This window comes from Bufo gargarizans, chromosome 1 (genome assembly GCF_014858855.1).
Source record: "Bufo gargarizans isolate SCDJY-AF-19 chromosome 1, ASM1485885v1, whole genome shotgun sequence".
In the NCBI taxonomy this organism is placed as follows: Eukaryota; Metazoa; Chordata; class Amphibia; order Anura; family Bufonidae; genus Bufo; species Bufo gargarizans.
Window position 1 is genome coordinate 595,289,098 of NC_058080.1, and position 27,761 is coordinate 595,316,858.

A 27,761-nucleotide genomic window follows, 5' to 3' on the forward strand; every position below is an offset into this window, starting at 1 on the left:
TAATGTGGTCCTGATGACCAAACAATATTATGTGGCAGAGGCTCACCGACAGCTTCATAATAAAGAGGTGTATGAGGATTTACAGACAGACCCTACACACCAGGTTACGGAGATTACTCCATAAGTATTTTGATCTCAATATTCTGTCACGGAAGACAGCAGAAAAACTGTTGCCACTTTTCCCCTCGAAACCATCTTGGTACTTTGTACCCAAGATACACAAGTCACTGACCCAGCCCCCGGGCAGGCCCATAATGTCTGGGGTTGGGTCAGTGACTGAACCCTTGTCACGCTATGTAGACTGGTTGCTTAGACCCATGGTCAGTTTTGCCCCGTCTTATCTTAAGGATACTTTGGACCTCCTGCTTGTACTGAATACTATACAGTGGCAGGAGGGTTTCCAACTTGTGTCACTGGACGTTGAAAGTCTGTACACACGTATCCCCCAAGATAAAGGCATTGAGGTGGTCATTGACATTTTGACCAGCACCGGAAAAAGTGTGATGTTTTCAAACTTTGTCCGTGATGCACTGGGGCTTTTCCTCAAAAATAATGCCTTTAGATTTGGGGATACGTGGTACAGGCAGAAGTTTGGCACTGCCATGGGCACACCAGTCTCGTGCACCTTTGCAAATTTGTACCTGGCAAAATTTGAGGACAAATACATTTATGCGCTCTCCAATCCTTTCCTCTCCTTCATACACACGTATTTAAGATATCTTGATGACGTTCTTATAGTGTGGACAGGCACAAAGGTTGATTTTGTTCGATTTGTACATTATTTAAATACATCTAATGACATGAATATGTTATTCACACCCAAGTTTGGAGGTTTGTACCTCAAATTTTTGGATGTTGAAATTTCTGTGAGACATGGTGAGTTGGTGACCGAGGAGTATCGCAAGCCCACGGCCACCAACTCACTCCTGCACTACTCGAGTTATCATGCCCCCAGCGTTAAAAGAGCTGTACCTTATGGCCAGTTTGTTAGACTCAAACGTATTAATAAACATGAGGAGGATTACAATTGACAAGCCCTGGACCTGAAAAATAGGCTTTTGGCCAGGTGGTATCCACTTAAGCTACTCAATGAGGCCATGAAGAAGGCCACATTGACTAAATCCCCAAAGAATCCTGGGCTGACCGTGAGTGGTCAGGCAGAAGAAATAAAAGATGAATACAATCCCCACCCTTTTGTCTTCTCTTTCAAATTTAGACCAATGACCTCTCATATCTGCAAAGTTATCAAGAACAATTGGAGCATACTTGAAAGAGATGAGTCCTTGACAGGGATTAAAATTGTTGCACCAATTATAGCCTTTAGGAAAGGCCATACTCTTAAGGATAAATTAGTCCACAGTAGATTTCAGGAAAAGAAACCTACGACATGGCTAGAAAGTTGGGGACCAAAAGGTAACCGTAGATGTTACAGCCTCAAAACGCTTCCTGTAGGTTGCATTGAGAGTCTGGATTCTGGTTGAAGGTATTTTGGACCATTCCTCTTTACAAAACATCTTTAGTTCATTCAAGTTTGATGGCTTCCGAGCATGGACAGCTCTCTTTAAGTCACACCACAGATTTTCAATTATATTCAGGTCTGGGGACTGAGATGGCCATTCCAGAAAGTTGTACTTGTTCCTCTGCATAAATGCCTTAGTGGATTTTGAGCAGTGTTTAGGGTCGTTGTCTTGTTGAAAGATCCAGCCCCGGCGCAGCTTCAGCTTTGTCACTGATTCCTGGACATTGGTCTCCAGAATCTGCTGATACTGAGTGGAATCCATGTGTCCCTCAACTTTGACAAGATTCCCAGTCCCTGCACTGGCCACACAGCCCCACAGCATGATGGAACCACCACCATATTTTATTGTAGGTAGCAGGTGTTTTTCTTGGAATGCTGTGTTCTTTTTCCTCCATGCATAACGCCCCTTGTTATGGCCAAATAACTCAATTTTAGTTTCATCAGTCCACAGCACCTTATTCCAAAATGAAGCTGGCTTGTCCAAATGTGCTTTAGCCCACCTCAAGCGGCACTTTTTGTGCTGTGGGCGAAGAAAAGGCTTCCTCTGCATAACTCTCGCATACATCATCTCCTTGTGTAAAGTGCGCCGAATGGTTGAACGATGCACAGTGACATCTGCAGCAAGATGATGTTGTAGGTCTTTGGTGCTGGTCTGTGGGTTGACTCTGACTGTTCTCACCATTCCTCGCTTCTGTCTATCCGAGATTTTTCTTGGTCTGCCAACTTGAACTGAGCCTGTGGTCTTCCATTTCCTCAATATGTTCCTAACTGTGGAAACAGACAGCTGAAATCTCTGAGACAGCTTCCTGTATCCTTCCCCTAAACCATGATGGTGAACAATCTTTGTCTTCAGGTCATTTGACAGTTGTTTTGAGACCCCCATGTTGCTACTCTTCAGAGAGAATTAAAAGAGGAGGGAAACTTACAATTGACCCCCTTAAATACTCTTTCTCATAATTGGATTCACCTGTGTATGTAGGTCAGGGGTCACTGAGCTTACCAATCTAATTTGAGTTGCAATAATTAGTTCTAAAGGTTTTGGAATCAATAAAATGACAACAGTGCCAAAATTTATGCACCTGCCTAATTTTGTTTAAACAATTATAGCACACTTTCTGTAAATCCAATAAACTTAATTTCACTTCTCAAATATCACTGTGTGTGTCTTCTATATGATATATATTCTATATATTTTTTTTTGTTTGTTTTTTCTTACTAAGTCTCATATTCCACTAACTTGTGTCAAAAAATAAAATCTCACAGGAACTCACCATAAATAGCACTAGGGAGGAAGAAGGGGTCTCACATGACCCTAAAAGAAAGTGTGGGGGGGGGGCCCACACTTTCTCTTAGGGTCATGTGAGACCCCTTCTTCCTCCCTAGTGCTTTTTTCCTGCCGACATGTGTACTAAAATGGCACTACACTCCGTTTTAGTGGATTTATCCAAAACAAACTTGAAAATATTTGGGCTCATTTGCAGTCCGAAAAAAAGAAAAGTTCTGACCGAACCCAGTTTTGTCTGAATTGGTTCTCTCATCCTTATGTGGTATCCATAATTATAATATCTTCGAATAACTCCATTGTATATAAACACTGCATTGCCATGTGCATGGGCCCTAACTCTGTCCTCATAGCCGTAGAATAGAATATTTTTCATTTTAAATAGAATATTTGCCTTTTATTACGCACCATCTCCGTTTAATGGTATAACTACTAGTGTTGGAAGTGAATATTTGAATAGCAAATATTAATCGCAAATATCGGCACTTCGAGAATTCGCAAATATTTAGAATATAGTGATATATATTCATACTGTCGGATATTCTAGATTTTTTTTCATCTGAACCCATGATCCTTCCCTGCTTCTTGCTTGTGGGCCAATGAGAAGGCTGCAATGTCTTTGTCTGAGCATAGCAACATCCCTAGCAACCAATCAACCAGTAGGAAAGTTGCCTACCCCTTACTATATAGGAACCTCCCCAGTAGCCATTTTATACAGTTTTTTCAAGTTCTGAGAGAGACAGCAGTGTCATTGCTGTGCTCTGGGCTTTCCACTCATTACATTAGCTATATGGTTAGACAGCTTATATATATAATACAGATAGTTTGTGGGAGATATTTAACCCCTTAGTGACCACCCATACGCCTTTTTACTGCGGTCACTAAGGGGCCTTGGGCTCCCCCGTGCAGCGGGGAGCGTGGACCCGGCTTTCACATGAGAGCCAGGGCCCTGCTCTAACAGCCCTGACCAGCAGAAATGCCGACCCGGGCAATGGCGCCTGCTGCATGTAAAGTGGTGACAGAGGGAGCGGACTCCCTCTGTCTCCCATCAGCACCCCGAAAATGCGATCGCAGGGTGCTGATGTGTTGTGAAGCTTACCTAGCTTCCGATCAGGGCCCCGAGCCTGTCTGCAGTTCTCTCCAGCAGGCTGTGCCTCTCTGGCGCAGCCTGCTGGTCAATCTTTGAATAGCATTGCTATTGAAATGTAATGCATTATAGAGATAATGCATTACATTTTAAAAGCAATCAAAATACTGTATATTATAGTCCCCTTGTGGGACTTTTAAGTAGTAAAAATTCCATAAAATAAAAAAATATGCATTTTTTCCATTGAAAATACGCTTTTCAATGAAAAAATTGCAAAAAGAAAATATCCCCCATATGTTTGGTATTGCCGCGTCCGTAACGACCCGGACTACATAAATATTACATAAATTATCCCCTATGGTGAACGCCGTAAAAAAACAAAAAAAGACAGAATTTCTAATTGATTCTTAGTTTCCACCGAAAAAACTTAATAACAAGCAATTAAAAAGCGACATTTACTCCAAAATGATACCAATTAAAAAAAATACAAGTTGTCCCTCAAAAATCAAGCCCTCACACAACTCCATATAAAAAAAAAAAAAAGTTATGGGTCTTCTGAAGTGGCAATGCAAAATAATTTTTGGGGTTAATAGAAGGGGTTTTATTGGAAAAAAAAGTAGTAAAGTATATAATTATTTAGGATCACTGTAATCGTACTGACCCAGAGAATAAAGATATTATGTTATTTGTACCGAAAAATGAACGCCGTAAAATTTATAATGTAAAAACGCAGTGGCAGTATTGCTATTTTTCCCCATCTCCCTCCCAGAAAGGGTTAATAAAAGTTAATCAGAAAGTTATGTGTACCCCAAAATGGTGCCAATAAAAACTACGACTTGTCCCATAAAAAACAAGCCCTCATAAAGCTATATAGATGAAAAAATTAAAAAGTTATAGCTCTTGGAACGAGACCATGAAAAAAGGAAGAAAAAACGCTTGGTCATAAAGGCCCAAACAGGCTTGGTCACTAAGGGGTTAAAAAGTCAAAAAAAAAAAAAAATGGTGCAATTTCACTCCAGTGTGGACCATGCTTATCTTATGCAACTTTTTAATAGAACATGCAACTTTTTTTGTAAAGACGTGTGACTGTTGTAAAGCCGCTTACTGAAGGATAAACTGCTACCGTCAAACCACATTTATCACAGTATTAAAGGACCATTAATAAATCTGACAGCCTAAAGTGACTTTGGACACATGTAAAAGTGGACTAAGATGTAAGTGTAATGATAACTGTGGCCCATAGTGCTGTGATGTCACTAACAATACATAGTGCACTAATCAGTAATATGTAGTCAGACCTGCTAAAAATATGCGCATCATGAATTGCTGATTCGCGCAATCGCAAATATATTGGAGCATTCTATCTGCATATAAAGCGATTTTAATGTTCTGCCGTTCCAACCAGTTTCTCCAGTGTCAGGAAACTTCTAGCAGCTTGGAAAATGTAGCAAAAGTGACCAACGCCTATATTGCGCGTGCTTTACGCGAATATTACATTGCTGAATTTCGCAATCAAGAAAATAATAGTTAATTCTCGAATTCGTGAATATATGACGAATATTCTACAAAATATTCTCAAAATATTGCAAATTCGAATATTGCCCCGGCCGCTCATCACTAATAACTACTAGGGTTGCACCGAGTATCGAATTATCGATATCCAATCGATACTATGGTACCCAGATCGATACTATACTGCACAGCCTAATATCAGAGAACATGGCACATACTGCTCTCAGCGTGTGCCATGTTCTCCTCAGCAGCCCAGTGGAGAAGAAGAGAGTCTCTCCCACCCTCCCCAGTTTGCTGCTGCCGCTACTACCAGTGAGAGGGGTGAGGGGCTGTGGCCACTGCGCCACCAATGATTATAATTTATAATACCGGGGTTGGGGCGGGGGAACACTGCCCCATCAATGAAGATAGCTAACCCATTAATTCAAATATAGGCGGCGGGTGCCAGCGGCAGTATCACATACCCGGCACCCGACCTCTATGACTAGGCACTGCGATCCGTGTCAATTAATCCCTCAGGGTTAGTTATCTTCATTGGCGCAGTGGCCACAGCCTCTCGTCCCCCTGTATTATAATCATTGGTGGCAATGGCCACAGGGTTCCCCCCACTTCCCCTCCTGATTTGTGGTGCAGTGGCAGTGGTAGCTTCTGATCAGAACCCCAGCAGTGTAATTGCGGGGCTCGGATCTGTTACCATGGCAGCCATGGTGCTACTGAAGCCTAGGCTGCCATGGTAAGCTCCCTGCTGCCGTGTGCACAAATCACAGGGCAGCAGGGACAGTGTAAAGTCCCATTCACCCTAATAGATCTCTATTAGGGTGAATAAGACAAGGGATCAAAAGATCCCAGGTTCTATCCTCTAAGGGGGCTAATGGTTATTAAATAAAAAGCAAAAAAGTAAAAAAAAAAAAAACACCAAAATATTAAGTTTAAATCACTCCCTTTCACAATTTTACATAAAAAATATATAAACAATAAATAAAAAAAACTTATTGTATATCAGCACATCCCAAAAAGTCCAAACTATTAAAATATTAAAAAATATCTCCTATGTGGGGAATGCCGTAACAGAAAAAAAAAAAAAAAAAAGCTATTCGCATCACCTTGTCCCCCCAAAAAATAGGATAGGGCTGTTCTATTATAGGCCAGACGTTCCATAAAATGTGGAATGCACACTGATTTTTTGGTGTTTTATTTTGTCTCTACAATGGGAAGTGGCAATAGTACACATGGATGTCATTTCAACTCGAGCTGCACATTTTCCAGATGATTTTTTGTTCGTTAAACAGTCAGGCCTCTGCAAATGCAGCATGTATCATTCATTGTACAAACAGGGAAACAGTCTAAGTTAACAGTTCACTGACCTGAAAATTTCCGTTATGTTCCATTACTTAGTTTATTACCTTTCAGTAAATTACCAAGGTCTGCTTAATGCCATATAAAGGAAATATCACTAGGTTTATGTAAATGTTTTAATACATATATGTGCCCTGAAGAACCAGACAGAGGTAGTAAATGCTGAGAAGCATCTTAGTGGGTGTCCGGAAGGGATTAACAGTATAACCATTCATTTTATTCAAGTGAAGTTTTTTTTTAATTCTATATGTACTGTATAAGCCTATTCTGTACAATGTTTTCAGAAAAAGAACCTTAAAAAATATGTAAATTTTATAGTAAGCACGCAGGATTGTAGGTGTTTAATGGTGCATGTAAAATATAAAAAGTGAAATCTGCTTTAGAAGGTTTTCATTCATTATTCCTTAGGTTATAATGACTTGCTTAGTAGAAATCTGTGGTTCCAATACAGAAAATCTGTTGGTGACTAGAGATGAGCAAATCATTCACAATTCAATACTGGTTCGATTTGGCCAAAACAGTTGACCAATTAGTTTTAAGTCCAAATTGTTTCTTCGCAAATCGAAAGTGCTCCAACTGGCCTGAAATTCTGTGCATAACACTCTGAAGTCTCATAGAACTCATGTTTTTCTTTCTAGTCTTTCATTTGTTTTTCATTCCCCCACCCCTCTTTCCCCCTAACAATTGCATGAGTCAAATCACCCAAAATTCAGATTTAGATGTAACACAAATTTGTACAAAAATTGGGTCCAGTTACCTGTTTAGAATCTATTTGTTCATCTATATGGGTCGCCTTTCGACCTCTACACCAACCTGCAACACTTCGCAGTAGTAAAGAGATCATGTTCAATTTGTAATTTTCTTTACAAATTCTAATTTCCTGAATTTTTATAAAAACTTCTACGAAAAATTATAAATAATAATAAAGTAAAAAAATGAAATAAAAAATAATCTGAGATAACAGTTTATTCACTGCAACCTAAAAGTGTATAACATTAGCAGCAAAGTAGATGAGATTTTAACAAATCTCATCCACACACTGTGGAAAATATCTGCACATGAATGTGCAGCATGTCAATTATTTCAGGTGATTTTTACCATGGGTAAAATCTATAGCAAATCTATAAGATAATCTGCAACAAAATCTGCAGATTGTTTGCCGTTCTTTGTGAACATACTATTGCCAATATGTCAACCTCCAGTTTGGTCATCTCTTGCCTGATAGATACTGTATGTGGAGGATTAATCCCAATGATGACTAGAGTTTTTAGTGGTTTTGCACATGTGGTGGATTAATGGCCATAACTTTGAAATGTAGGAGTAATCAAATCATTTCTACAATTTGTTTTGACAGATTTTTATAACATTTAAAGTAACTGTTTCATTTTAATAGACTATGCAAAAAGTTTTAAAAATTGTACTCTTTATTCTTTTTATTTAAAAATAATTACTAAATATTAGAATGGGTTTAGTTGTTTTCATGTATGATAATTTGAATAATAAGATGGTTTGGGTTGGCAGTTGCATTAACTTAGTTTTTTTTAAACTAATTTCCACTTATTTGTATTTTTATATGTAAGCCCTGTTGGAGAAGCATTACGCACAGTTGGTACTGCTGTTAATACCATACAGGGATTCACAGTAGCAAGCATCAGCAATTATTTTCCTGAAGTGCACTGGACTAAAATTCTCAGCACGGGGGGGGGGGGCGCATGCGCGCGGCTCACGAGGAGGACATGCTTCAGTGAGCTCCGCTCCGCACTTCGAGAAAACCCTATCCAAAGCGCCTATTACCGGGCTCCAACTATCCTGAAACCCGATGCAGGGGTCCCCGAAGATGACCCGCACCAAAGGGAAATCTAAAATACCGGGTACTCCGGTCCCGTCGCAGACTTTGCCAGAGATCTTTAGAATGACCAGGCAGACTGTCATGGCGGACGCGCCAAACACTCCCGCCAGCCCAGCTTCATCGGAGGGAGGCGACCCTCCACCAGAAACATCAGATCGACAGGTTGGTCAGGGGGACTTATACAAGAACATTGCGGCCCTATTCAAGGCTGAACTATCCCAAGCGGTCTCGGACTTTACACGCCAAATCCAGGATCTGGGTAACAGAGTCTCAGACCTGGAAGCGAGAACAGACGACTTGTCTGACACACTAGGCCGCGATCGAGAGGACATTGACTCCCATGACGCTCAGCTAACGGAACTGGAACTTAAGATAGAAGACCTCGAAAACAGGTCCCGGAGGGGCAACCTTAGAGTTAGAGGTCTGCCTGAGTCTTTTAATGACCTACAATCCACTCTGTCTGAGCTGTTCACCGCCCTACTCCCCCAGTCAGAACCGCACTTTCTGAAGATGGACCGCGTCCATAGATCTCTGGGGAAGCCGCGGAATCCAGATCTCCCTAGGGATGTGATCCTTAAGTTCCACCACCCTGACACAAGAGACAAAGTTTTAGCAGCAGCAAGGGACAATCCTGACCTTCCTGGTCTACCACCGTCTGTCCACCTCTATGCTGATCTAGCGCCATCCACTCTCCGCAGGCGTAGGGAAATGAGGCCGGTTACGCAGGCTTTGCAGAAAAGTAATGTCAGATACCGGTGGGGGTTTCCCTTCAATTTGTCCTTTCAGCTGAACTCACGTTCACATACGATCCATACTGTGGCGGAGGGTCTAGAAGCACTAAGGCGGGCCGGGATCCCATGCGATCATCAAGACTTACCTTCTTCTTCGCCGAAACCACAGAGACCAGCCAGAGTTTGGACAAAAGTCCCATCCGCCTCGAATGGATCCACCAGACAGCGGAATACCTGACTTTTCATCCCAGCGCGTCCAGAGTGTGGTAACAGTCAGGATTACTTGCATTAACCGCGGATGGGGACTTCAGTTCCGTGTCCTTTAAATACCTAGTCGGGCCAGTTTTGTTACTAAAGGGTCTCGATACTGCGGACTTTCATGCTACCCCTGATTATGGGATGTTATGAGAAGGTGATGCCGGCCAGTTATGGGCTGACTCCTTTTTCTTATATCCCACCTTGTTCAATTTCAAGGATGGAACCTTTTGGTTCCACTTTACATTTCCTGTTCCCTCAGGATGTTATACTGTTTTACAGTTTTGATGTTTTTTTCTTGGATTATGCGGTCATTAATGTCACTGTGAGTCCTAATGTGAGAGAAAGGGCTAGGGTGGAGGTGTCTCGGGGGGTAGGTGACGTCGGGACATATCTCTACAGAGATTTGCTCTTTATAAAACTATTATGTGTAAACTAATATCACACAATGTAAGGGGGTTTAATTCCCCCATGAAAAGGAAAGCGGCCTTTGCAACCTACCTTAAACATACGCCTGACGTCATCTGTCTTCAAGAGACGCACTTTACTACAACATCACACCCGAAACACTTCCACCCACAATATTCTAACTTCCACTCCTCTTCTTTTACATCAAAATGCAGGGGAGTTATCACTTTACTTAGAAATTCATTCTCTTTCACTGTAACGCAGACTTGTATTGACCCCAATGGGAGGTATGTGATTTTGGTGGGAACCCATCAAGATGAATCCTACTGTATTGTTAATTCATATGCACCCACAGATGACCCTCTTCACTTTTTCGAATCTGTAGGCAAGGTGATTGAAACCCTTACATTTCAGAAGTTATTGTGGTGTGGGGATTTCAATTTTACACTACATCCGGTCTTGGACCGTTCTGTTCCCCCTGCTGCTCCTCGCCCGGCATCAAAAGTGAAACTGATTGATCAGGTGCTGCACTCATTGTCCTTGGCGGACACGTGGAGGGAACACAATGGCCCACAGAGGGGGTACACATACTACTCACCTGCCCATCGACTCTACACTCGAATTGACATGATATTAGCATCCACCTCTATTTTACCATATATGTCTTATTCTAGGCACGTGGTATCATCATGGTCAGATCATGATCTAGTTATTTCCGATTTTTTGATACCCGGTCAAACGACAGCCTCCTTTCAGTGGAGATTAAATGAATCCATCCTTACTAATCCCACCGTATTCACCCAACTACAGGAGGATCTTGAGGGCTTCTTCATTGACAACAATACCCCTGAAATTAACCCTATGACACTTTGGCTGACCCACAAAGCCTTTATGAGGGGAAGGTTAATTAGAGTTGCCTCCAAGAGAAAGAAAGAGAGGTCTCATGCTCAAATAGGGTTAGAGGCCAAGTTGGAAAGGTTGGTCTGGGCGCACCAAAGATCCCCTACATTATACCTACTCAAAGCAATTAAAGATGCTAAACAACAACTGAATATGGTACTCTCGAACAATACTGAAAAAGCTCTTAGGTGGACCAACTCCTATTATTATAAATATGCGAATAAGCCGGACAAACTATTAGCAAGTCAACTCAAGTCTAAACAGAGGATCAATCAGGTCTTCCAGATACGTACCAGGCCTGGACAGGTCACTTCCAATCCTGACACCATCTATACGATCTTCCATAATTATTATAAATCCCTATACTCTGCCCCGGAAAGTGACACTAGTATTCAAACTGACAGTTTCCTATCATCTATTCGACTTCCCTCATTAACAGCAGAAGCTCAAACTGAACTAACAGCCCGATCACGGCGGACGAAGTGACCTATACCATTAATTCCCTGAAATTAGGCAAGGCCCCTGGGCCTGACGGGTATTCTGCATTATATTATAAAAAATTTAGTCACCATCTTACCCCCCATGTAACGAATTATTGTAACCAACTATTGCAGGGGTCTATTCCTCCTGAGGAATTTCTTAAAGCGTCCATTACAGTTATCCCCAAGCCCAATAGGGACCCGCTACTCCCATCCAATTACAGACCGATTTCCCTCCTAAGTATTGATAATAAAATCTTCACCTCTATATTAGCAAATAGACTCAAGAGATTTCTACCATCCCTTGTGCACAAAGATCAAGTTGGGTTTATACCAGGAAGGGAGGCCCCTGACAATATCAGGAAAATCTTGAATATTATCCACTCATCTAGCAAGCACAAAACCCTATTAGCTCTCCTAGCACTTGATATTGAGAAGGCCTTTGATACTGTAGCCTGGTCCTATCTGTATGAGGTCCTCTCAAGAATGGGTATCAATGGTCACTTCTTGGCTGCTATACAGGCTATCTACTCTACTCCGGAGGCCTACCTTAAACTTCCCACAACTAGCCCCTCCCCCATACGCATCAACAGAGGTACGAGACAGGGGTGTCCCCTTTCCCCAGCTTTATTCGCCCTTGCCATAGAACCCCTGGCTACTCATATTAGATCACACCCAGACATAAAGGGATTCATGACAGGGGGGTCAGAATATAAACTTAGTCTGTTTGCAGACGACCTGCTACTCACTATTACTAACCCCTTAATTACTTTTCCTTCCCTCATGAAACTGCTGGAATCCTTTACTAAAGCATCAGGCCTATCTATTAACCATGCCAAGTCCGAGTTACTTTTATGCAATACCCCGGACTCTACTAGGCTAGCAATAATGCATAATTTCCCCTTTCAATATAGACCCCAGCACTTTACTTACCTAGGGACCCAGATACCAGGTAGTTTGAACCTAGTTTATAAGACCAATTACCTGCCCATATATCGTAAAATACGACAGGACTTACTGGCATGGCAAACCATGCAAATATCTTGGATAGGTAGAATAAACATAATCAAGATGGTAGTCCTACCTAGGTTACTATATTTGTTTAGAACCTTGCCAGTTCCAGTCCCTATCAAGGACCTGGTGTCCATACAGAGAGATGTGATGAAGTTTATCTGGGCAAATAAACGGCAGCGTATATCTAGAACGACGATGTGTAGACATAGAACCCAGGGAGGCTTGTCAGTACCCGATTTTGTGAAGTATTATAGGGCAGCGAGATTGGCCCAGATGTTCCTGACCCTTCTTGACCCGCGAGAACACCCTATCTGGATCGGGATGGAGCTCAACAACTTTAAACCCTACACCTGGAGGGCCTTAATTTGGTCAACCTCTCCCATTCCTCAGGTTCTGCATACTAACTCAATACTGTCATACTACTCTATCCTACTTTGGAGGTCGGTCCGATTTAAGTCTACACTGCAGGGCAGACCCTCGCCATTGGAAAATCTGTTGGGGAATCCTGCTTTCCTACCAGGTACTCAGTCGCACGTACTGGATTGGTGGGTGAACAATAACCTATGTTCCCTACTCAAATTTTTGAATAGAGGTAGGCTGATCTCTGCTACGGATTTTATAGAGAAGTTCTCTCCTCCCACTAGAGAGCGCTATACCATGCACCAAATTTTCTCCTTTTTCAGAACAATTATGCCGTCGGACCGCCCCATAGAATTAACACCATTTGAGCGTTCAATCAATTTTTCTCTGTACAGACAGGGGTTATTGTCTAGAATGTATGCAGCACTCAATGCAGTTCCAGTTGGCTATAAGATGCCGTACATGAGGGCTTGGGAAGAGGACTTAAGCCGAGAATTTTCACCCTCCAAGTGGTCGGAGCGTTCTACAACCCTTACGAAGGGCTCTTGGCAAGTCACTTTGGCCGAGTCCTCGGTAAAGGTGCTCCATAGGATTTATATGGTTCCAGCCCGCTTACATAGTATATACCCAGAGGTATCCCCGATATGCTTTAGAGGGTGCGGTGAGATAGGGTCTATGATACATACGTGGTGGTCATGCCGAATGGCTGGGAGGTTTTGGAGCAAGGTGACAAATTTAGTCTCATCGGTTTTGGGATACCCTTATCCAATGACAGTTACCTTCTGTCTGCTAGGGGATAAACCCCATAGATTGCCCTTTGCCAAATTCAAGCTTGCCCAATTCATACTCATGGCAGCCAAGATCCACATAGCTTTTAAATGGCGTTCAAATTCCTTATCCTTTCAGGCTGTCCTGGATAGGGTCAATAGAATATTATTATGTGAAAAGCTCTCAGCCATTCGTACCGACACGTATGCCGCCTTTGAAAGGGAACCTTGGATAGCTTCCCCTCATTCTTCAAACATCCGATACAGCATTTCTCTCTAACTCTTTGTGACTTCAGACTGGCTTATGTGAATGACGCCCTTTCTCTCTCCACATATAATTATGTATGTATTATCCAATGACTCATAACCTACTGTGATGTTTGTTGCGTGTAACTCCAAGAATATTTTTGTTTTATGTTCTTTGATTTAACATTTGCCGATGTAATGACTTTTATGCTCAGTATTTGATAAACCAATAAATGGTTTTTGAAACTAAAATTCTCAGCACCACTTTTTTCTCTATGCTTTTGAACCTAAGGCAGAAGGAGTTACCAAGGAGAGGCTGGATGAGCTGGGGGGGGAGGGGGGCTTGGGGGAGGAGACTAAAGAGAAAAAGGACTGGGAGAGCACATGGCTGGAGAGTAATTAACAGTGAGAGACACCTGCAAGGAGCAAAGAAGGAGTGCCTATCAGCTCCTGAAAGGAGGGGACCTGGCTCTAAAGAAGCATCAGTAGGTTTCTCACAGTTCCCTATTTTCATCCAAGAGTCTAAATACTGCAACCTCAAACTGGATCAAATGGTAACAGTCTTGCTGCACAAACTAGTGAGTAGACATGACTGGGACTTCTACTGAGTAGTTAAAGGGGTTCTGGATAGATCATCAGCATCTGACCGGCGAGGGTCCGACATCTCAAACAGCTGATCGTCGAAGGTCCCAGGTATCGGACCCTCGCCGGTCAGATGCTGATGATCTATCCAGAGGATAGATAATCAGTTTAAACAAACTGCAGAACCCCTTTAAAGAACTGTTGCTTAGAGGATTTTCCTGTGCTCATAATATTATTAATTGAGGAATTGGTCCACCAATGTCTGTGTGCCCTAGCAGTTGGACTTTGTTTCTAGTATTGCTGCAGCTATAGTGGATTGTGCAATATTAGGAGTTAGCAAGGAGGAACGAACGAGCTGTTATTTACAGTATACAGTAAGCTTGTGTGTGATCATCATCAACAGCAGGTCACAGTTACAGTATATGTGTTCATTAACAGCTGCGTGGTAACCTTTTTCTTGTTAAACCTGCCAGAATTGTTCTACTGTTGTATATTGTTATCCTAGCTACAGTAGGCCTGATATATATTTCGCTCAGGTCGGCAGGGTAAGCTGACGCAGTACAGAGGCAAAAACCAGTTTGTAAAGCAAAACTTCAGTGTTTATTCACACATAAGGTATAGCACAAAACGCAAGTCACTTTGCAGTCTTGGTGTTTGTTTACACACATGAAAAGTTCATAAAGCAAGAAAGTCACCTTATCTCCTGGGTGTTAGTTCACACCCTGCTGGCAGTTCTGCCTCGTCAAGTCCATAAGCAGGCATTTGGAGGCCTGTTTCCCCTACACCCGAGTCTCAGCCCATAACCTCGGCACAAGCCTCAGATCCCAACACAGAGAGATCCCCTCTGCTGATTCCAGCTTTCTTTTAAAAGCAGTTAGGTGTTGTCAAAACCCTGGATCGGCACCTGAGATCCTGTCCGGTGTTTGACCCCACCTGGCTGCCAATCAGTCCAGCAGCACACACTGGGAGGAAAATACCTGTTTTCCCAGACAATACCTTTCACAGTGTCACATACCCCCCCCCCCCCTTTGTTCAAACCTGAGGGTGTGAACACATGCCAAACAGTGTGCACCCTGGGACAGGGCATCCGCATTTCCCTGCAACAGACCTGCCCTTTGTTCTACTGTGGCTTGTCGCCGAGCGTCGGGTACCCGGTATGGTTTTAGCCGGACTTTCGTTTAAGGCTCAGTGACAATGTCATGCCGAATTGTGGAAGTGCGTCCAAGAAGGTCTGAGAACACATCCGTGTTCCGACTAACAAACTCCCTGGCCTCCTGAGCCTGTTTATAAGGTAGGCTGTCAGCAATTTTTACTGTGGCAACCGCTTCCCTTGCATCAGACAGAGGGGCCAGAGCCTCCTCCCCTAGAAAACGCGGCCTCAGTCTGTCTTCAGTACAGGTTTCCTATCTTTCCAAGGTTTGAATAAATTAACATGGTAAACCTGTTCCGGCTTTCGCCACCCTGGCTGGTGTACCTTGTAGTTTACATCTCCAATTTTCTCGAGTACCTCGTAGGGCCGCTTTCACCTAGCGCAGAACTTACTGTCCACAGGCGGGGCACAAACCAAATCCGGATCTCCCCGGCTAAAGTTATGGACCCCAGATGCTCGATTATAGGTCTGACTCTGGGCTTGCTGAGCTATCTTCCTATGCTCCCTACCTATCCTATTCCGTGGGGTTGTCTCTCCCTTATCCACCGGACCTACTATGGGCCCTCCGCCTTGGGTTTCCTGTGTTCTAACACCTCAACTGGGCCAGGCCTCATTACTGGAGCTTTCTCTATCTCTCCAGGATCAGTATGTACAATGGACGGCCATAGGGCTGGGAACAATAGAAAGTCTCTAATATCAAGTCATAGTGCATGCTTGTGGTTACAGCCACCTCATGGATCCGCCTGCCGGCACACGTGCTTAGGGACACCAGAGCAGTGGGGTACTCTTTTAAATCTCCATGTACGTTGAGCACCCAGACTTTCCGCCCCATAAACTCAGTGGGTTGCACCAGGGAAGCCCTCACAAGGGTCACCTGACTCCCTAAATCGAGCAGAGTCACGACGGGAGTGACTCCTATCTCTACCTGACACAAAGGTTCGTTATTGAGAGTTTCTGGAGTGTCTGATGCACCGCCCCTTCTGGCATACCATGACTGTCTATACCCAAAGTTTACCCCTAGAGTTCCTCAGTAGCCCCATACCATTCGACCAGGTCCACAATCTCCAGGGCACTAGTAGGAGATATCTGGCCAACCCAGTGCTAAAGGGGTCGTGGCAATGCCCTCCAGAATTTGTCAGCTACAATACAGTCCAGCATAGCAGTGGGACTCAGTACGTCAGGCAGCAGCCATTTTTGCAAGAGATGCAGCAAATTATAATACTAGGGTCTCGCTGGCTCAGCCGGGTTAAACTCCCACTGATGCACCCGCTGGGCCCGGACAAACACATTCACCCCCAGTCTCAACAGAATCTCAGCCTTGACCTTATAGTACTCTGCTGCTTGCTCGTTCGGTAAATCAAAGTAAACCTGTTGGGGTCCTGATGCCAGGAACGGAGCGATGACCTCAGCCCACTGGTCTCTGGGTAGACTCCCCCTTACAGCCACCTTCTCGAATATTGGCAGGTATATTTCAACATCATCCATCGTGCCATCTTGGGGATCGCTGTGTGGACCGCTTTCCGGGCATCGTGGACTCCCTGAGATATTCCTATGTTATGGTCTGATGATGTTATGGTCTAATGAAACCAAGGTTGAACTTTTTGGCCATAATTAAAAAAGATGTTTGGCCCAAAAACACCTGCACATCACCAAAAGAACACCATACCCACAGTGAAGCATGGGGGTGGCAGCATCAGGCTTTGGGGCTGTTTCTCTTTCGCTGGAACTGGGACTTTAGTTAAGCTAGAGGGAATTATGAACAGTTCCAAATACCAGTCAATATTGGCACAAAACCTTCAGGCTTCTGCTAGGAAGCTGAACATGAAGAGGAAATTCATCTTTCAGCATGACAATAACCCAAAGCATACATCCAAATAAACAAAGGAATGGCTTCACCAGAAAAAGTATAGTTTTGGAATGGCCCAGCCAGAGCCCAGACGTGAATCTGATGAAAATCTGTGGGGTGATCTGAAGAGGGCTGTGCACAGGAGATGCCCTCGCAATCTGACAGATTTGGAGTGTTTTTGCAAAGAAGAGTGGACAACTCTTGCCAAGTCAAAATGTGCCATGCTGATAGACTCATACCCAAAAAGACTGAGTGCTGTAAGAAATAAAAAGGTGCTTCAACAAAGTATTAGTTTAAGGATGTGCGCACTTATGCAACCATATTATTTTATTTTTATATTTTCTCTTCCCTCTACCTAAACGATTTCAGTTTGTTTTTAAATTGAGTTGTACAGTTTATAGGTCACATTAAAGGTGGAAAAAGTTCTGAAATGAGGGGACAGCCTCTGCATCTAGAGGAAAGAAGGCTTCTACACAAACATAGAAGAGGATTCTTTACGGTAAGAGCAGTCAGACTATGGAACCCTCTGCCTAAGGAGGTGGTGATGGTGAATTCACTAAAAGAGTTCAAGAGGGGCCTGGATTTATTTCTGGAGTTTAATAATATTACAGGTTATAGTTACTAGATTTTTGGAGAGGTCGTTGATCCAGGGAATTATTCTGATTGTCTGACTGGAGTCAAGAAGGAATTTTGTTTCCCCTAAAATGAGCAAAATTGGCCTCTACCTCACAAATTTTTTTTTTTTGCCTTCTTCTGAATCAACTTGCAGGATAACCAGCTGAACTGGATGGACAGATGCATTTTTCAGCCTTACAAACTATGTTACTATGTGTGTGTTGTAAATCAGCAACTCCCTGTCTCTCCTGCTCAATAGCCAGTGCTGACTGTACAATCTGCCCTGCATCTCCCAGTGGCTGGTTACTCAGTGCACCGGGGATACAAAAGGATTATTTCCCCTGATCAGTGTCAATATAGCAGGAGGGCAGAGAAAGTATATAGTTATAGTAAATATGTTAATTCTATAAAGGATTCAGAAGGGAGTGAAAAAGAATTAACCCCAGCCATCTTCACAGTGAACGCTGCTCTGTACTATGTAGATGGACATGCTTTAGCAACGCTCATTTAGAGGCCACTGCTAAGTGATATTTCAGGGCAAATTTTCACATATAAATGTACCAGGTCTCTAAATAAAGTGTATTAGAAAAATTGTTTCTATCATTGTCCTTATCCATTAGAAGAAAAAAAATATATATATGGTAGTTACACTTTAAAGGAAGTTTACTGTATTATGAATAGATACCAAGTATGATATCTTTTTACTTGAACATGCTCTAAAAATACCTTCATTGATGACAGCATGCCAACGGTGCTTCTGCTTATGGTAGGAAGAGCGGAAGCTAAAGGTCTGACATTGCCAGTCTCTGAAATCGGGCACTCCAGGAGGGCAGCGTGGGTTCTCACATATTTTATATTGTATTTTTGGATCATTGCATTGTCGACCTTCAGTGCTTTGGCTACAAGAAAGAAATAATAGAGTTATGTATAAAAAGAAGCCAGCATCTAGTGACTATAATATACAGTCATGAAAAAAAAATCTAAATACACCCTCTTAAATTCTATCATTCTATGTATCAGGATATAATAATAAATATCTGGTTCTTAGAAGGTCTTAGAGTTAGGTAAATACAACCTCAGGTGAAGACCAACACACGATTATCATTATTTATTAGAAAAAAATAGGCCAAAATACAGAAACTGTGTTTGAAAAATTAAGTACACACTTTCTGGTTCAATAGGAATTAAGAAAGTAAGTAGCAGCCAGGTTCTGCTAATCAAATATCCTTGATTAATTGATCATCAATAAGTGTGACCACCTCTATAAAAGCAGAAGTTGTGGCAGTTTTCTTGTCTGGAGCATTCAGGCATGTGTTAACGCAATGACAAGTTGGAAATATATCAATGATTTCAAAAATGCAATTATTGCTGCCTATTAATATGGAAAGGGTTCTGATGCTATTTACAAAAAATTGGTCCATCATAAATCCATCATTCTACATTGAGAAAGATTATTCACAAGTGGAAAACATTCAAGACGGTTGACAATCTCCTGAGGAGTGTCCCAAAAATGTCATCCCATGGTCAGACCGTTTAAGGCTCAGAGAAACTGCAAACAAACTAAAGCTACATCTAAGACTCTACAGGCCTCAATTAGCATGTTAAATGTTCAAGTTCATGATAGTACAATTAGAAAAAGACTGAACAAATGTGACTTCTTTGGAAGGGTTGCTAGGAGAAAGACTCTTTTTTTCAAAAAACAAAATAGCATCATGGCTTAAAGGGGTTGTCTGCTTTATGATGACCTATCTTTTGGATAGGTAATCAATATCAGAATCAGATCTGTGATGGTGGAACTCCTGATACCTCAGCCGATCAGCTGTCAAGCATGCCAGCTGCCAAGCATGGTGGTGTAGGGGTGATGATTTGGACATGTTTTGCAGCCACAGGACCACAGCCGTAACATCTCCATGAGAAACGCATCACTGCTGAAGTCACAACAGAGAAGAGTATCATGCCTGTGCCAGGTACAAATTAAACAAGCTATGCAACTGAAGATGGACACATGGGAAATGGAGTGCAGGATCAGAGCAGAGACATGCTACGTGTAACAGTGAAAAATTACTTATTCCCAGACAACAACTTTAATTCTGTCTTCCTGTCTTGTTCTGAGATGACTGCAGGTAGAGATGATCGAAGTTTAGTGGGTGCAAAGATGGGGGGTGGCAATTGCGCCGCTCCCAGTCATTGAACCCCTCAAATGTCGCTTTCATCACTGATCGAGGCATCTGACATAAAAAAAAAATTAGGGCTTCATGGGTTAGTCGGTTAAAAGAAAAATACTCACCTTATCTATTTGAGTATGAAGAGGCTACTGTAGCCATCTTGATTAAATAAAAAAATTATTAATTACCACGAAGCACGAGGAAATCTGGCTTTGTGGCAAATCAAATTTTCCATGAAATTCGGATTGAAGTCCACTTCAGATACGTGGATTTGCTCAACACTAATTGCAGGCATGCTCAGAGGTGAACTTCCTCCTCTGGTCTTTAGAGGAGAAAGAATGTACTAATGAGCATGAGCTGCACAGTTATAGCCATTGCAACTAGGTGCCTTGGAGCAACATGAAGATAATTGGTATAAGGGCTCATGCACACGACCATATGTATTTTGAAGTCCACAAAACACAGAACTGCAAAAAATAAGGATGGCGTCCGTGTGCATTCCATATTTCGCAGAACAGAACAGCTGGCCCCTAATAGAACAGTTCTATTCTTGTCCGTAATGTGGACAATAATGGGACATGTTCTATTTTTTTGCTGAACAGACATAGAAACAGAATGCACACAAAGTAACTTCTGTTAGTTTTTTGGACGGACCCATTGAAATGAATGGTTCCGCATTTGGTCTGCAAAAAAACGGAACATACACGGAAATAAAATATGTTTGTGTGCATGAGCCCTAAGAGACAGAAGAGAACACAGTAGAGGTTAAAACTATTTTTCTACTACTACTAGAACACCCTGTTTATCACTGTGCTGGATAAATAAGACTGATAGAACATAAAATATATTTATTAGAGAGGAGCAAACTTTTGGAAAACTCGATTCGGCTTCTTTGCCGAATATAAAAAAGTGCAAAAAGTGTATATATTTTTTTAAATAGCGGGTGCAATGACAGGGAGCTGCGATAGTGTTGCTCCCTATCATTGTACCTGTTCTGTCTTCATACAGGTTCACACAATGTGCAGTCTGAGATTCAGCACAAACCATTCCTGTCTTCCAAATAAGAGGACTGTTCTTTGTAGTCTAACTTGTTTATTGGTCAACAGGTTTTACTCTCTCTGCAATGCGCTTGAATGAGAGATTGTAAAAGTGTGTGATTGATTGGTAAAATAGGATTGTTGATTGATCGGTAAAACAGGATTGTTTGGTAAAACTACAAGAATACAAATAACATGTATAAGTATTAAGCATGGCATATCATGTACTATCACATTACATTAACACTAAAAAGAACATGGTAAAATGGCTGCCTGTACATAAGATTGCATGGCTAGCTAACAGTAATAACAACTCCCTGAGTAACAATTTCAACTAGCTGAACAGCTCTGCATAACATGATGTCCCTGAAACAAAGGTAGATCTCTCAACAGATATGATTTTACAAGGATGGTGGATTTTGAGAAGGAGACATGCATAGGATAGTTCTGCTTATGTGTCCTGGAGACTGGAGACTTCTCTTTCCCAGGATGCTTTGCACTCCCACAATGCAGTTACACCACCCACAATGCAGTAGTCTTTTTAACAGGAAAAACAAAGTGTAATACAACTTAACACCGCTAGATGGTGCTATAATCACACTAAACCCTTCATAAATACAAAGACTGAGGCAGACGTGATCTGTAATGATTCTCTAACTCAGGTGAGCAGAACAGTACCCCTCAGATGCTGCTTTAATACCTGATCATGGCATCTGAGAGTAATAATACAGTTTAAAATTATAGAAAAAAAATTCAATCATACTTACTGCCTCCATTTGCTCGCAACGGGCCGGCTGCCGCCATCTTGCTTGAAGATTTTGCGCAAAATCTCGCACGGCCCGAGTTGACGTCATCACACCGGCCGGTGTGGTGACGTCATCAACCACAGGATTTTGGCAGAGATCTTCAATCAAGATGGTGACTGCTGTCCCGTCGCGAGCAAATGGAGGAGGCAAGTATGATTTTTTTTGTTTTCTTTACACTATTTCAGGTTTACCGCTTTGCGGCAAATCAAATTTATCATGAAATTTGGATTGAATTCCAATTTGTTGGATTCGATTCACTCATCTTTGATATTTATAATTCAAATTTCTAAATGTTTACTCAATTTATATGAAAGTTAATAAATGTATTAATTACTGAATATTAATAACAGATACATTCCTACTGACTTTGACTCCACCCAAAATTAGCTTTGACCTCGAATCCAACTCCACAGCCCTTCCAGAATGATGCTAGATAAAGTCATAAAGAAAACAATAACTACAAGTTATTGCTGCTAAAGACAGTTCTACAAATTATTGCTTCATGGATTGTACTTAGTTTTTCACACAGAGCTTTTCCATTTTGGCTTTATTTCTGTTAATAATTAGTGATTAAGGAAACAGTGGAATCTGTTGTGTTCTGTGGTTCATCTAAAGTCATATTTACCTAATTTTAAGACCTTCTAAGGACCAGATTTTTTTTTTATGTACTGAAACGCAGTGGGGTACATAGAGAAGTAAGGGCCCCATAGCAAGGATCAAACCAGGCCCTCCACACAGGACAGAAGGGTTTCTGCCTAAACCCCTATCAATAACCCTTGGGTCATTTTTCCACAGCTTCATTTGCTAAAAGTTGTTCCTTTAGAGGGTAGACTCCTGACCAAGTTTTCACCTCCAGTAGAATAGGAGATAATCTCAACTAAGAGTGGGCCCCCTCTTGCCCTGGGCCCCATAGTAGTTGCATAGTCTGCAGCTATGGTAGTTACGCCCCTGCTGATACGTAAAACCATAAAAAACGATGTACTTAGTTTTTCCTCATGACTAGTGTATGTTGAAGATAACAAATGAGGAGAATAACAATGAATATATGTTGTTACCTAAGACATTTACGCTGTCTGCTGCGGACTCCAGCTCCACATGTTCTGCTGCAGGAACTCCAAGAACTCCACTCCCCAGACAGGTGTTCAGAAGATGATGTCATACTGGTGCATTCTCCAACTCTACACCACTGTGTATAAATGTGTCAATAATTAATTTCTACCACAGCTGCATTTTCATTTCATTATACAATACTGTGTCAAAACTGCAGACAGAAGTAGATAGGTGAGGGATAAAGATGTTTACCATACATAGGTGGGTGCTCATGCTTTTTCATGACTGCGGAGAAGTTTTTACACCCCCAAGCGATGCAAGTACCATGATTTTTGAGGAACCAAGACAAACGTTGCTGCTAATCTACAGCAGGGAGAATTTTTCCTTGATCCCTTAGGATACAGCCACATGTTCATGTTTCCTGATGCAGTTTTGGAAGCCAAGTGAATTTAAAAAAGAGAAGTCATATCTGTCCATTATATTTTCTTTACTTTTATGATCTGCTCCTGATTTTGGCTTTGAAAACTACATCAGGAAACCTGAACGTGTGGATGTATCTTTACTGTATTAGAAAACGGTTGCTTAATATGAAACATTTCTGGTTCACCAAATTTACATTTATAAACTTTTATTTTAGACCAAACAACCTTTTGTAAAGATTATGTGTCGCTTGGTGTGTTTATGTTGGAAATACTGAAAATTGCATGACAGACTCAGCATACATTTGGCATTCTGCTTTAAAGAGAATCACACTAGGGCTCAAATATATTTGCTGTCAACATCTTACTACAAAGTCTTCTATTTTAATTGTCTATTTCATGTGAGAAAAATGTCCATATGGTATTAATGGAAACTTTGAACGCAATTAATTCTGATAGCGCAAAATAAACTCTGGAACGAGACTGGAAGCTGTTGACTGATACTAAACAGAGTCCCCATTATGGATGAATGCATTCCCCTTATGTTGTAACTAATTGCTGCAATAAATATTTTAATGCATTGGGAAATATCTGAAACACACACAAAATAATATATATACTTATTACGGCCTCAAGTTATTTTACATTTAGTTAAATATTCAAGTTTTTTATAGATCTTGGATAACCCCTTTAAGCTCAGAAACAATGCATTTAAAAAGTCATTTGTCTGGAAGTGCATGTATGCATCTCGATTTATATTGCGTTAAAAATATGTCCCCTAGAGATATCTATTTTTATACAATGTTAGACATTTCTAATAAATGCTCTCACTCTTTTCTATAAGCTGGACCTTAGCCTTTAGCACTACGGCCAGTTACTTTCCAAAATTGATGAGTTTCTCACCTTCTAGGACCTTACTAATGTTTTCTGACAGGCCTAAATCTTATCAGAACACATTAGAGTGTATTGATTTCTTATTCAGATTTTTGCTACTGTATGTAGCATACTAACCACATCAACCTTACCACCTACTACGTCCTCACATCGAGTGCTGCAAGAGGCAAAAGCTGAAGAATAGTTGTTTTCCATGTTTTAGGCTGATCTGATTTTGCCCAAATTATTTCTTACCTGAGCGCTAAGGTGCCAAGATCTATGCAGGTGATGCAATAATTAAAGGTATACAGTGTAGTGAGCAATTAACTCTATACGCTTTAACTCTTGCAGTCTCCATTTTCAACAATGAGGAAATTCACAGCACTCAAGTTTATTTGCAGTTAGTATTTTATCAGACAAATTCATCCAGCCATTAATAAAATAAAATCATTACATAAGTGTTAGTATAGCGATAACGTTTAAAATTTTGCTCCTTTAGGCCTCAGCAATATGGGTACAGAAGATTTTGTGATGCATGGAGTGTCTGAAATGCATCTGTGAGCCATCTTTAAATCATGTATGCCCCAAGCGGACCAAATGATTCAATTTCATGGCTGCTCTAAAACTTATTTAATGATTTTATCTCACTAATGCCTGGATGAATCTGTTTCTCTAACTGCAAATATACTTGAGTGCTGTGATGCAATCTAGTCACGGATATCCATACCTTTTCACTGCCACATTCTGTGCCATCCATTGGTGGGTCCAGTCTTGTTCTGCACTCTTTTTCACCCTCCAGTTTACACCAAAGTCCTGTACAAATAACATGCTAAAAAATATGTTAAAAATGGCAGGTACATATTTAAAGTGCATCTTTCAATACAATGCACAGGAAATAAATGTGTTTAAGTTAAGGCTCATGCTCAGAGCATGAGGGTGGTGTCACACAATTTTTGACGAAGCTATTGATGCAATTTTTTTGATCAAAAGCCAGAAGAGGGTTAGAGGAAAATGAGAAATATAAAGGAAGGACTTAAACTTCTCCTTCCTGCTGAATCTGCAGTGCCCCAAATGGTTAATTTAAAGGCTATGTACACCTTCGGGGCCAATTTTTTATATGATTGTATTTTACTCATTTTGTTTCACGGAAATTAATAGGGACGCTAAAACAGCAAATTTTATTAAAAATGCTTAAAAAAGGGGGCAGGCATATGAGCCCTATCAAAACAAACCAATAGACCCCCTGTTTATAGTAGGAGTCACACAAACTATGCCCAGGGGACTTTGAAAGATAGGTCATAAGCATAAGGGGAGATGAGACTAAAAGTCTATATCCTCCAGTAAGTATCACTGGGGGGGTCAGGTATATGCAGTACAAACCAAAAGTTTGGACACACCTTCTCATTCAAAGAGTTTTCTTTATTTTCATGACTATGAAAATTGTAGATTCACACTGAAGGCATCAAAACTATGGATTAACACATGTGGAATTATATACATAACAAAAAAAGTGTGAAACAACTGAAAGTATGTCATATTCTAGGTTCTTCAAACTAGCCACCTTTTGCTTTGATTACTGCTTTGCACACTCTTGGCATTCTCTTGATGAGCTTCAAGAGGTAGTCACCTGAAATGGTCTTCCAACAGTCTTGAAGGAGTTCCCAGAGATGCTCAGCACTTGTTGGCCCTTTTGCCTTCACTCTGCGGTCCAGCTCACCCCAAACCATCTCGATTGGGTTCAGGTCCGGTGACTGTGGAGGTCAGGTCATCTGGCGCAGCACCCCATCACTCTCCTTCATGGTCAAATAGCCCTTACACAGCCTGGAGGTGTGTTTGTGGTCATTGTCCTGTTGAAAAATAAATGATGGTCCAACTAAACACAAACCGGATGGAATAGCATGCCGCTGCAAGATGCTGTGGTAGCCATGCTGGTTCAGTATGCCTTCAATTTTGAATAAATCCCCAACAGTGTCACCAGCAAAGCACCCCCACACCATCACACCTCCTCCTCCATGCTTCACGGTGGGAACCAGGCATATAGAGTCCATCCGTTCACCTTTTCTGCGTCGCACAAAGACACGGTGGTTGGAACCAAAGATATCAAATTTGGACTCATCAGACCAAAGCACAGATTTCCACTGGTCTAATGTCCATTCCTTGTGTTCTTTAGCCCAAACAAGTCTCTTCTGCTTGTTGCCTGTCCTTAGCAGTGGTTTACTAGCAGATATTCTGCCATGAAGGCCTGATTCACACAGTCTCCTCTTAACAGTTGTTCTAGAGATGTGTCTGCTGCTAGAACTCTGTGTGGCATTGACCTGGTCTCTAATCTGAGCTGTTAACCTGCGATTTCTGAGGCTGGTGACTCGGATGAACTTATCCTCCGCAGCAAAGGTGACTCTTGGTCTTCCATTTCTGGGGCGGTCCGCATGTGAGCCAGTTTCTTTGTAGCTCTTGATTGTTTTTGTGACTGCACTTGGGGACACTTTCAAAGTTTTCCCAATTTTCCGGACTGACTGACCTTCATTTCTTAAAGTAATGATGGCCACTTGTTTTTCTTTACTTAGCTGCTTTTTTCTTGCCATAATACAAATTCTAACAGTCTATTCAGTAGGACTATCAGCTGTGTATCCAGCTGACTTCTCCACAACGCAACTGATGGTCCCAACTCCATTTATAAGGCAAGAAATCCCACTTATTAAACCAGACAGGGCACACCTGTGAAGTGAAAACCATTTCAGGTGACTACCTCTTGAAGCTCATCAAGAGAATGCCAAGAGTGTGCAAAGCAGTAATCAAAGCAAAAGGTGGCTACTTTGAAGAACCTAGAATATGACATATTTTCCGTTGTTCCACACTTTTTTGTTATGTATTTAATTCCACATGTGTTAATTCATAGTTTTGATGCCTTCAGTGTGAATCTACAATTTTTATAGTAATGAAAATAAAGAAAACTCTTTGAATGAGAAGGTGTGTTCAAAATTTTGGTCTGTATATCGGAACAAGGCTGGTGCTAATTAACGAACCTAGGGCAAAGGGGAGTTTAGCCCCGTGTAGAAATCACAGTGTTCAGCAGCTGCCAGGTAAACCGTGTCACTCACGGCCAAGTCAGATTTGTCCCCCCAACAATCACAGGAGAGAACAGTGATGTCTAGATGAATAAAACTAGACACCAATGACCGGGCCGGCACAGTGAGCAGTTTGAGGCAGTAGTGAAAAACCGCCAGGGTCCCCACCATAAACTGGGCGATTTAAATCGAAGTCCCTAGCAATGTAGTAAAATGTTGATTGAGCCTACTCCTAACACTACTGACGAGCCAAACAGAGTTAGCCCAGCTTCATAAGAAGAGGAGGCAGAACATAAAGGCTCTACGCGTTTCTTCTAAAGTAGAGTCATCAGGAGTAAGATCTAACTGTCTAGCATGCGATAACAGTGCTGCGCTACGGCTGTGCCAC

General features: G+C 41.7%; 1 protein-coding gene across 1 annotated transcript in view; it reads right to left on the bottom strand.

Moving 5' to 3' along the window:
• The window catches only part of ADAMTS19 (ADAM metallopeptidase with thrombospondin type 1 motif 19), a 355,301-nt gene that overhangs the window by 97,467 nt on the left and 230,073 nt on the right, over positions 1–27,761 (bottom strand). Inside the window, exons 11-13 of the mRNA XM_044291002.1 lie at positions 25,036–25,137; positions 23,022–23,152; positions 18,685–18,857 (exon numbers count right to left, since the gene is read on the bottom strand). Of these exons, the coding sequence (XP_044146937.1) occupies positions 18,685–18,857; positions 23,022–23,152; positions 25,036–25,137 (406 nt within the window). The remainder of the gene's footprint in view (positions 1–18,684; positions 18,858–23,021; positions 23,153–25,035; positions 25,138–27,761) is intronic.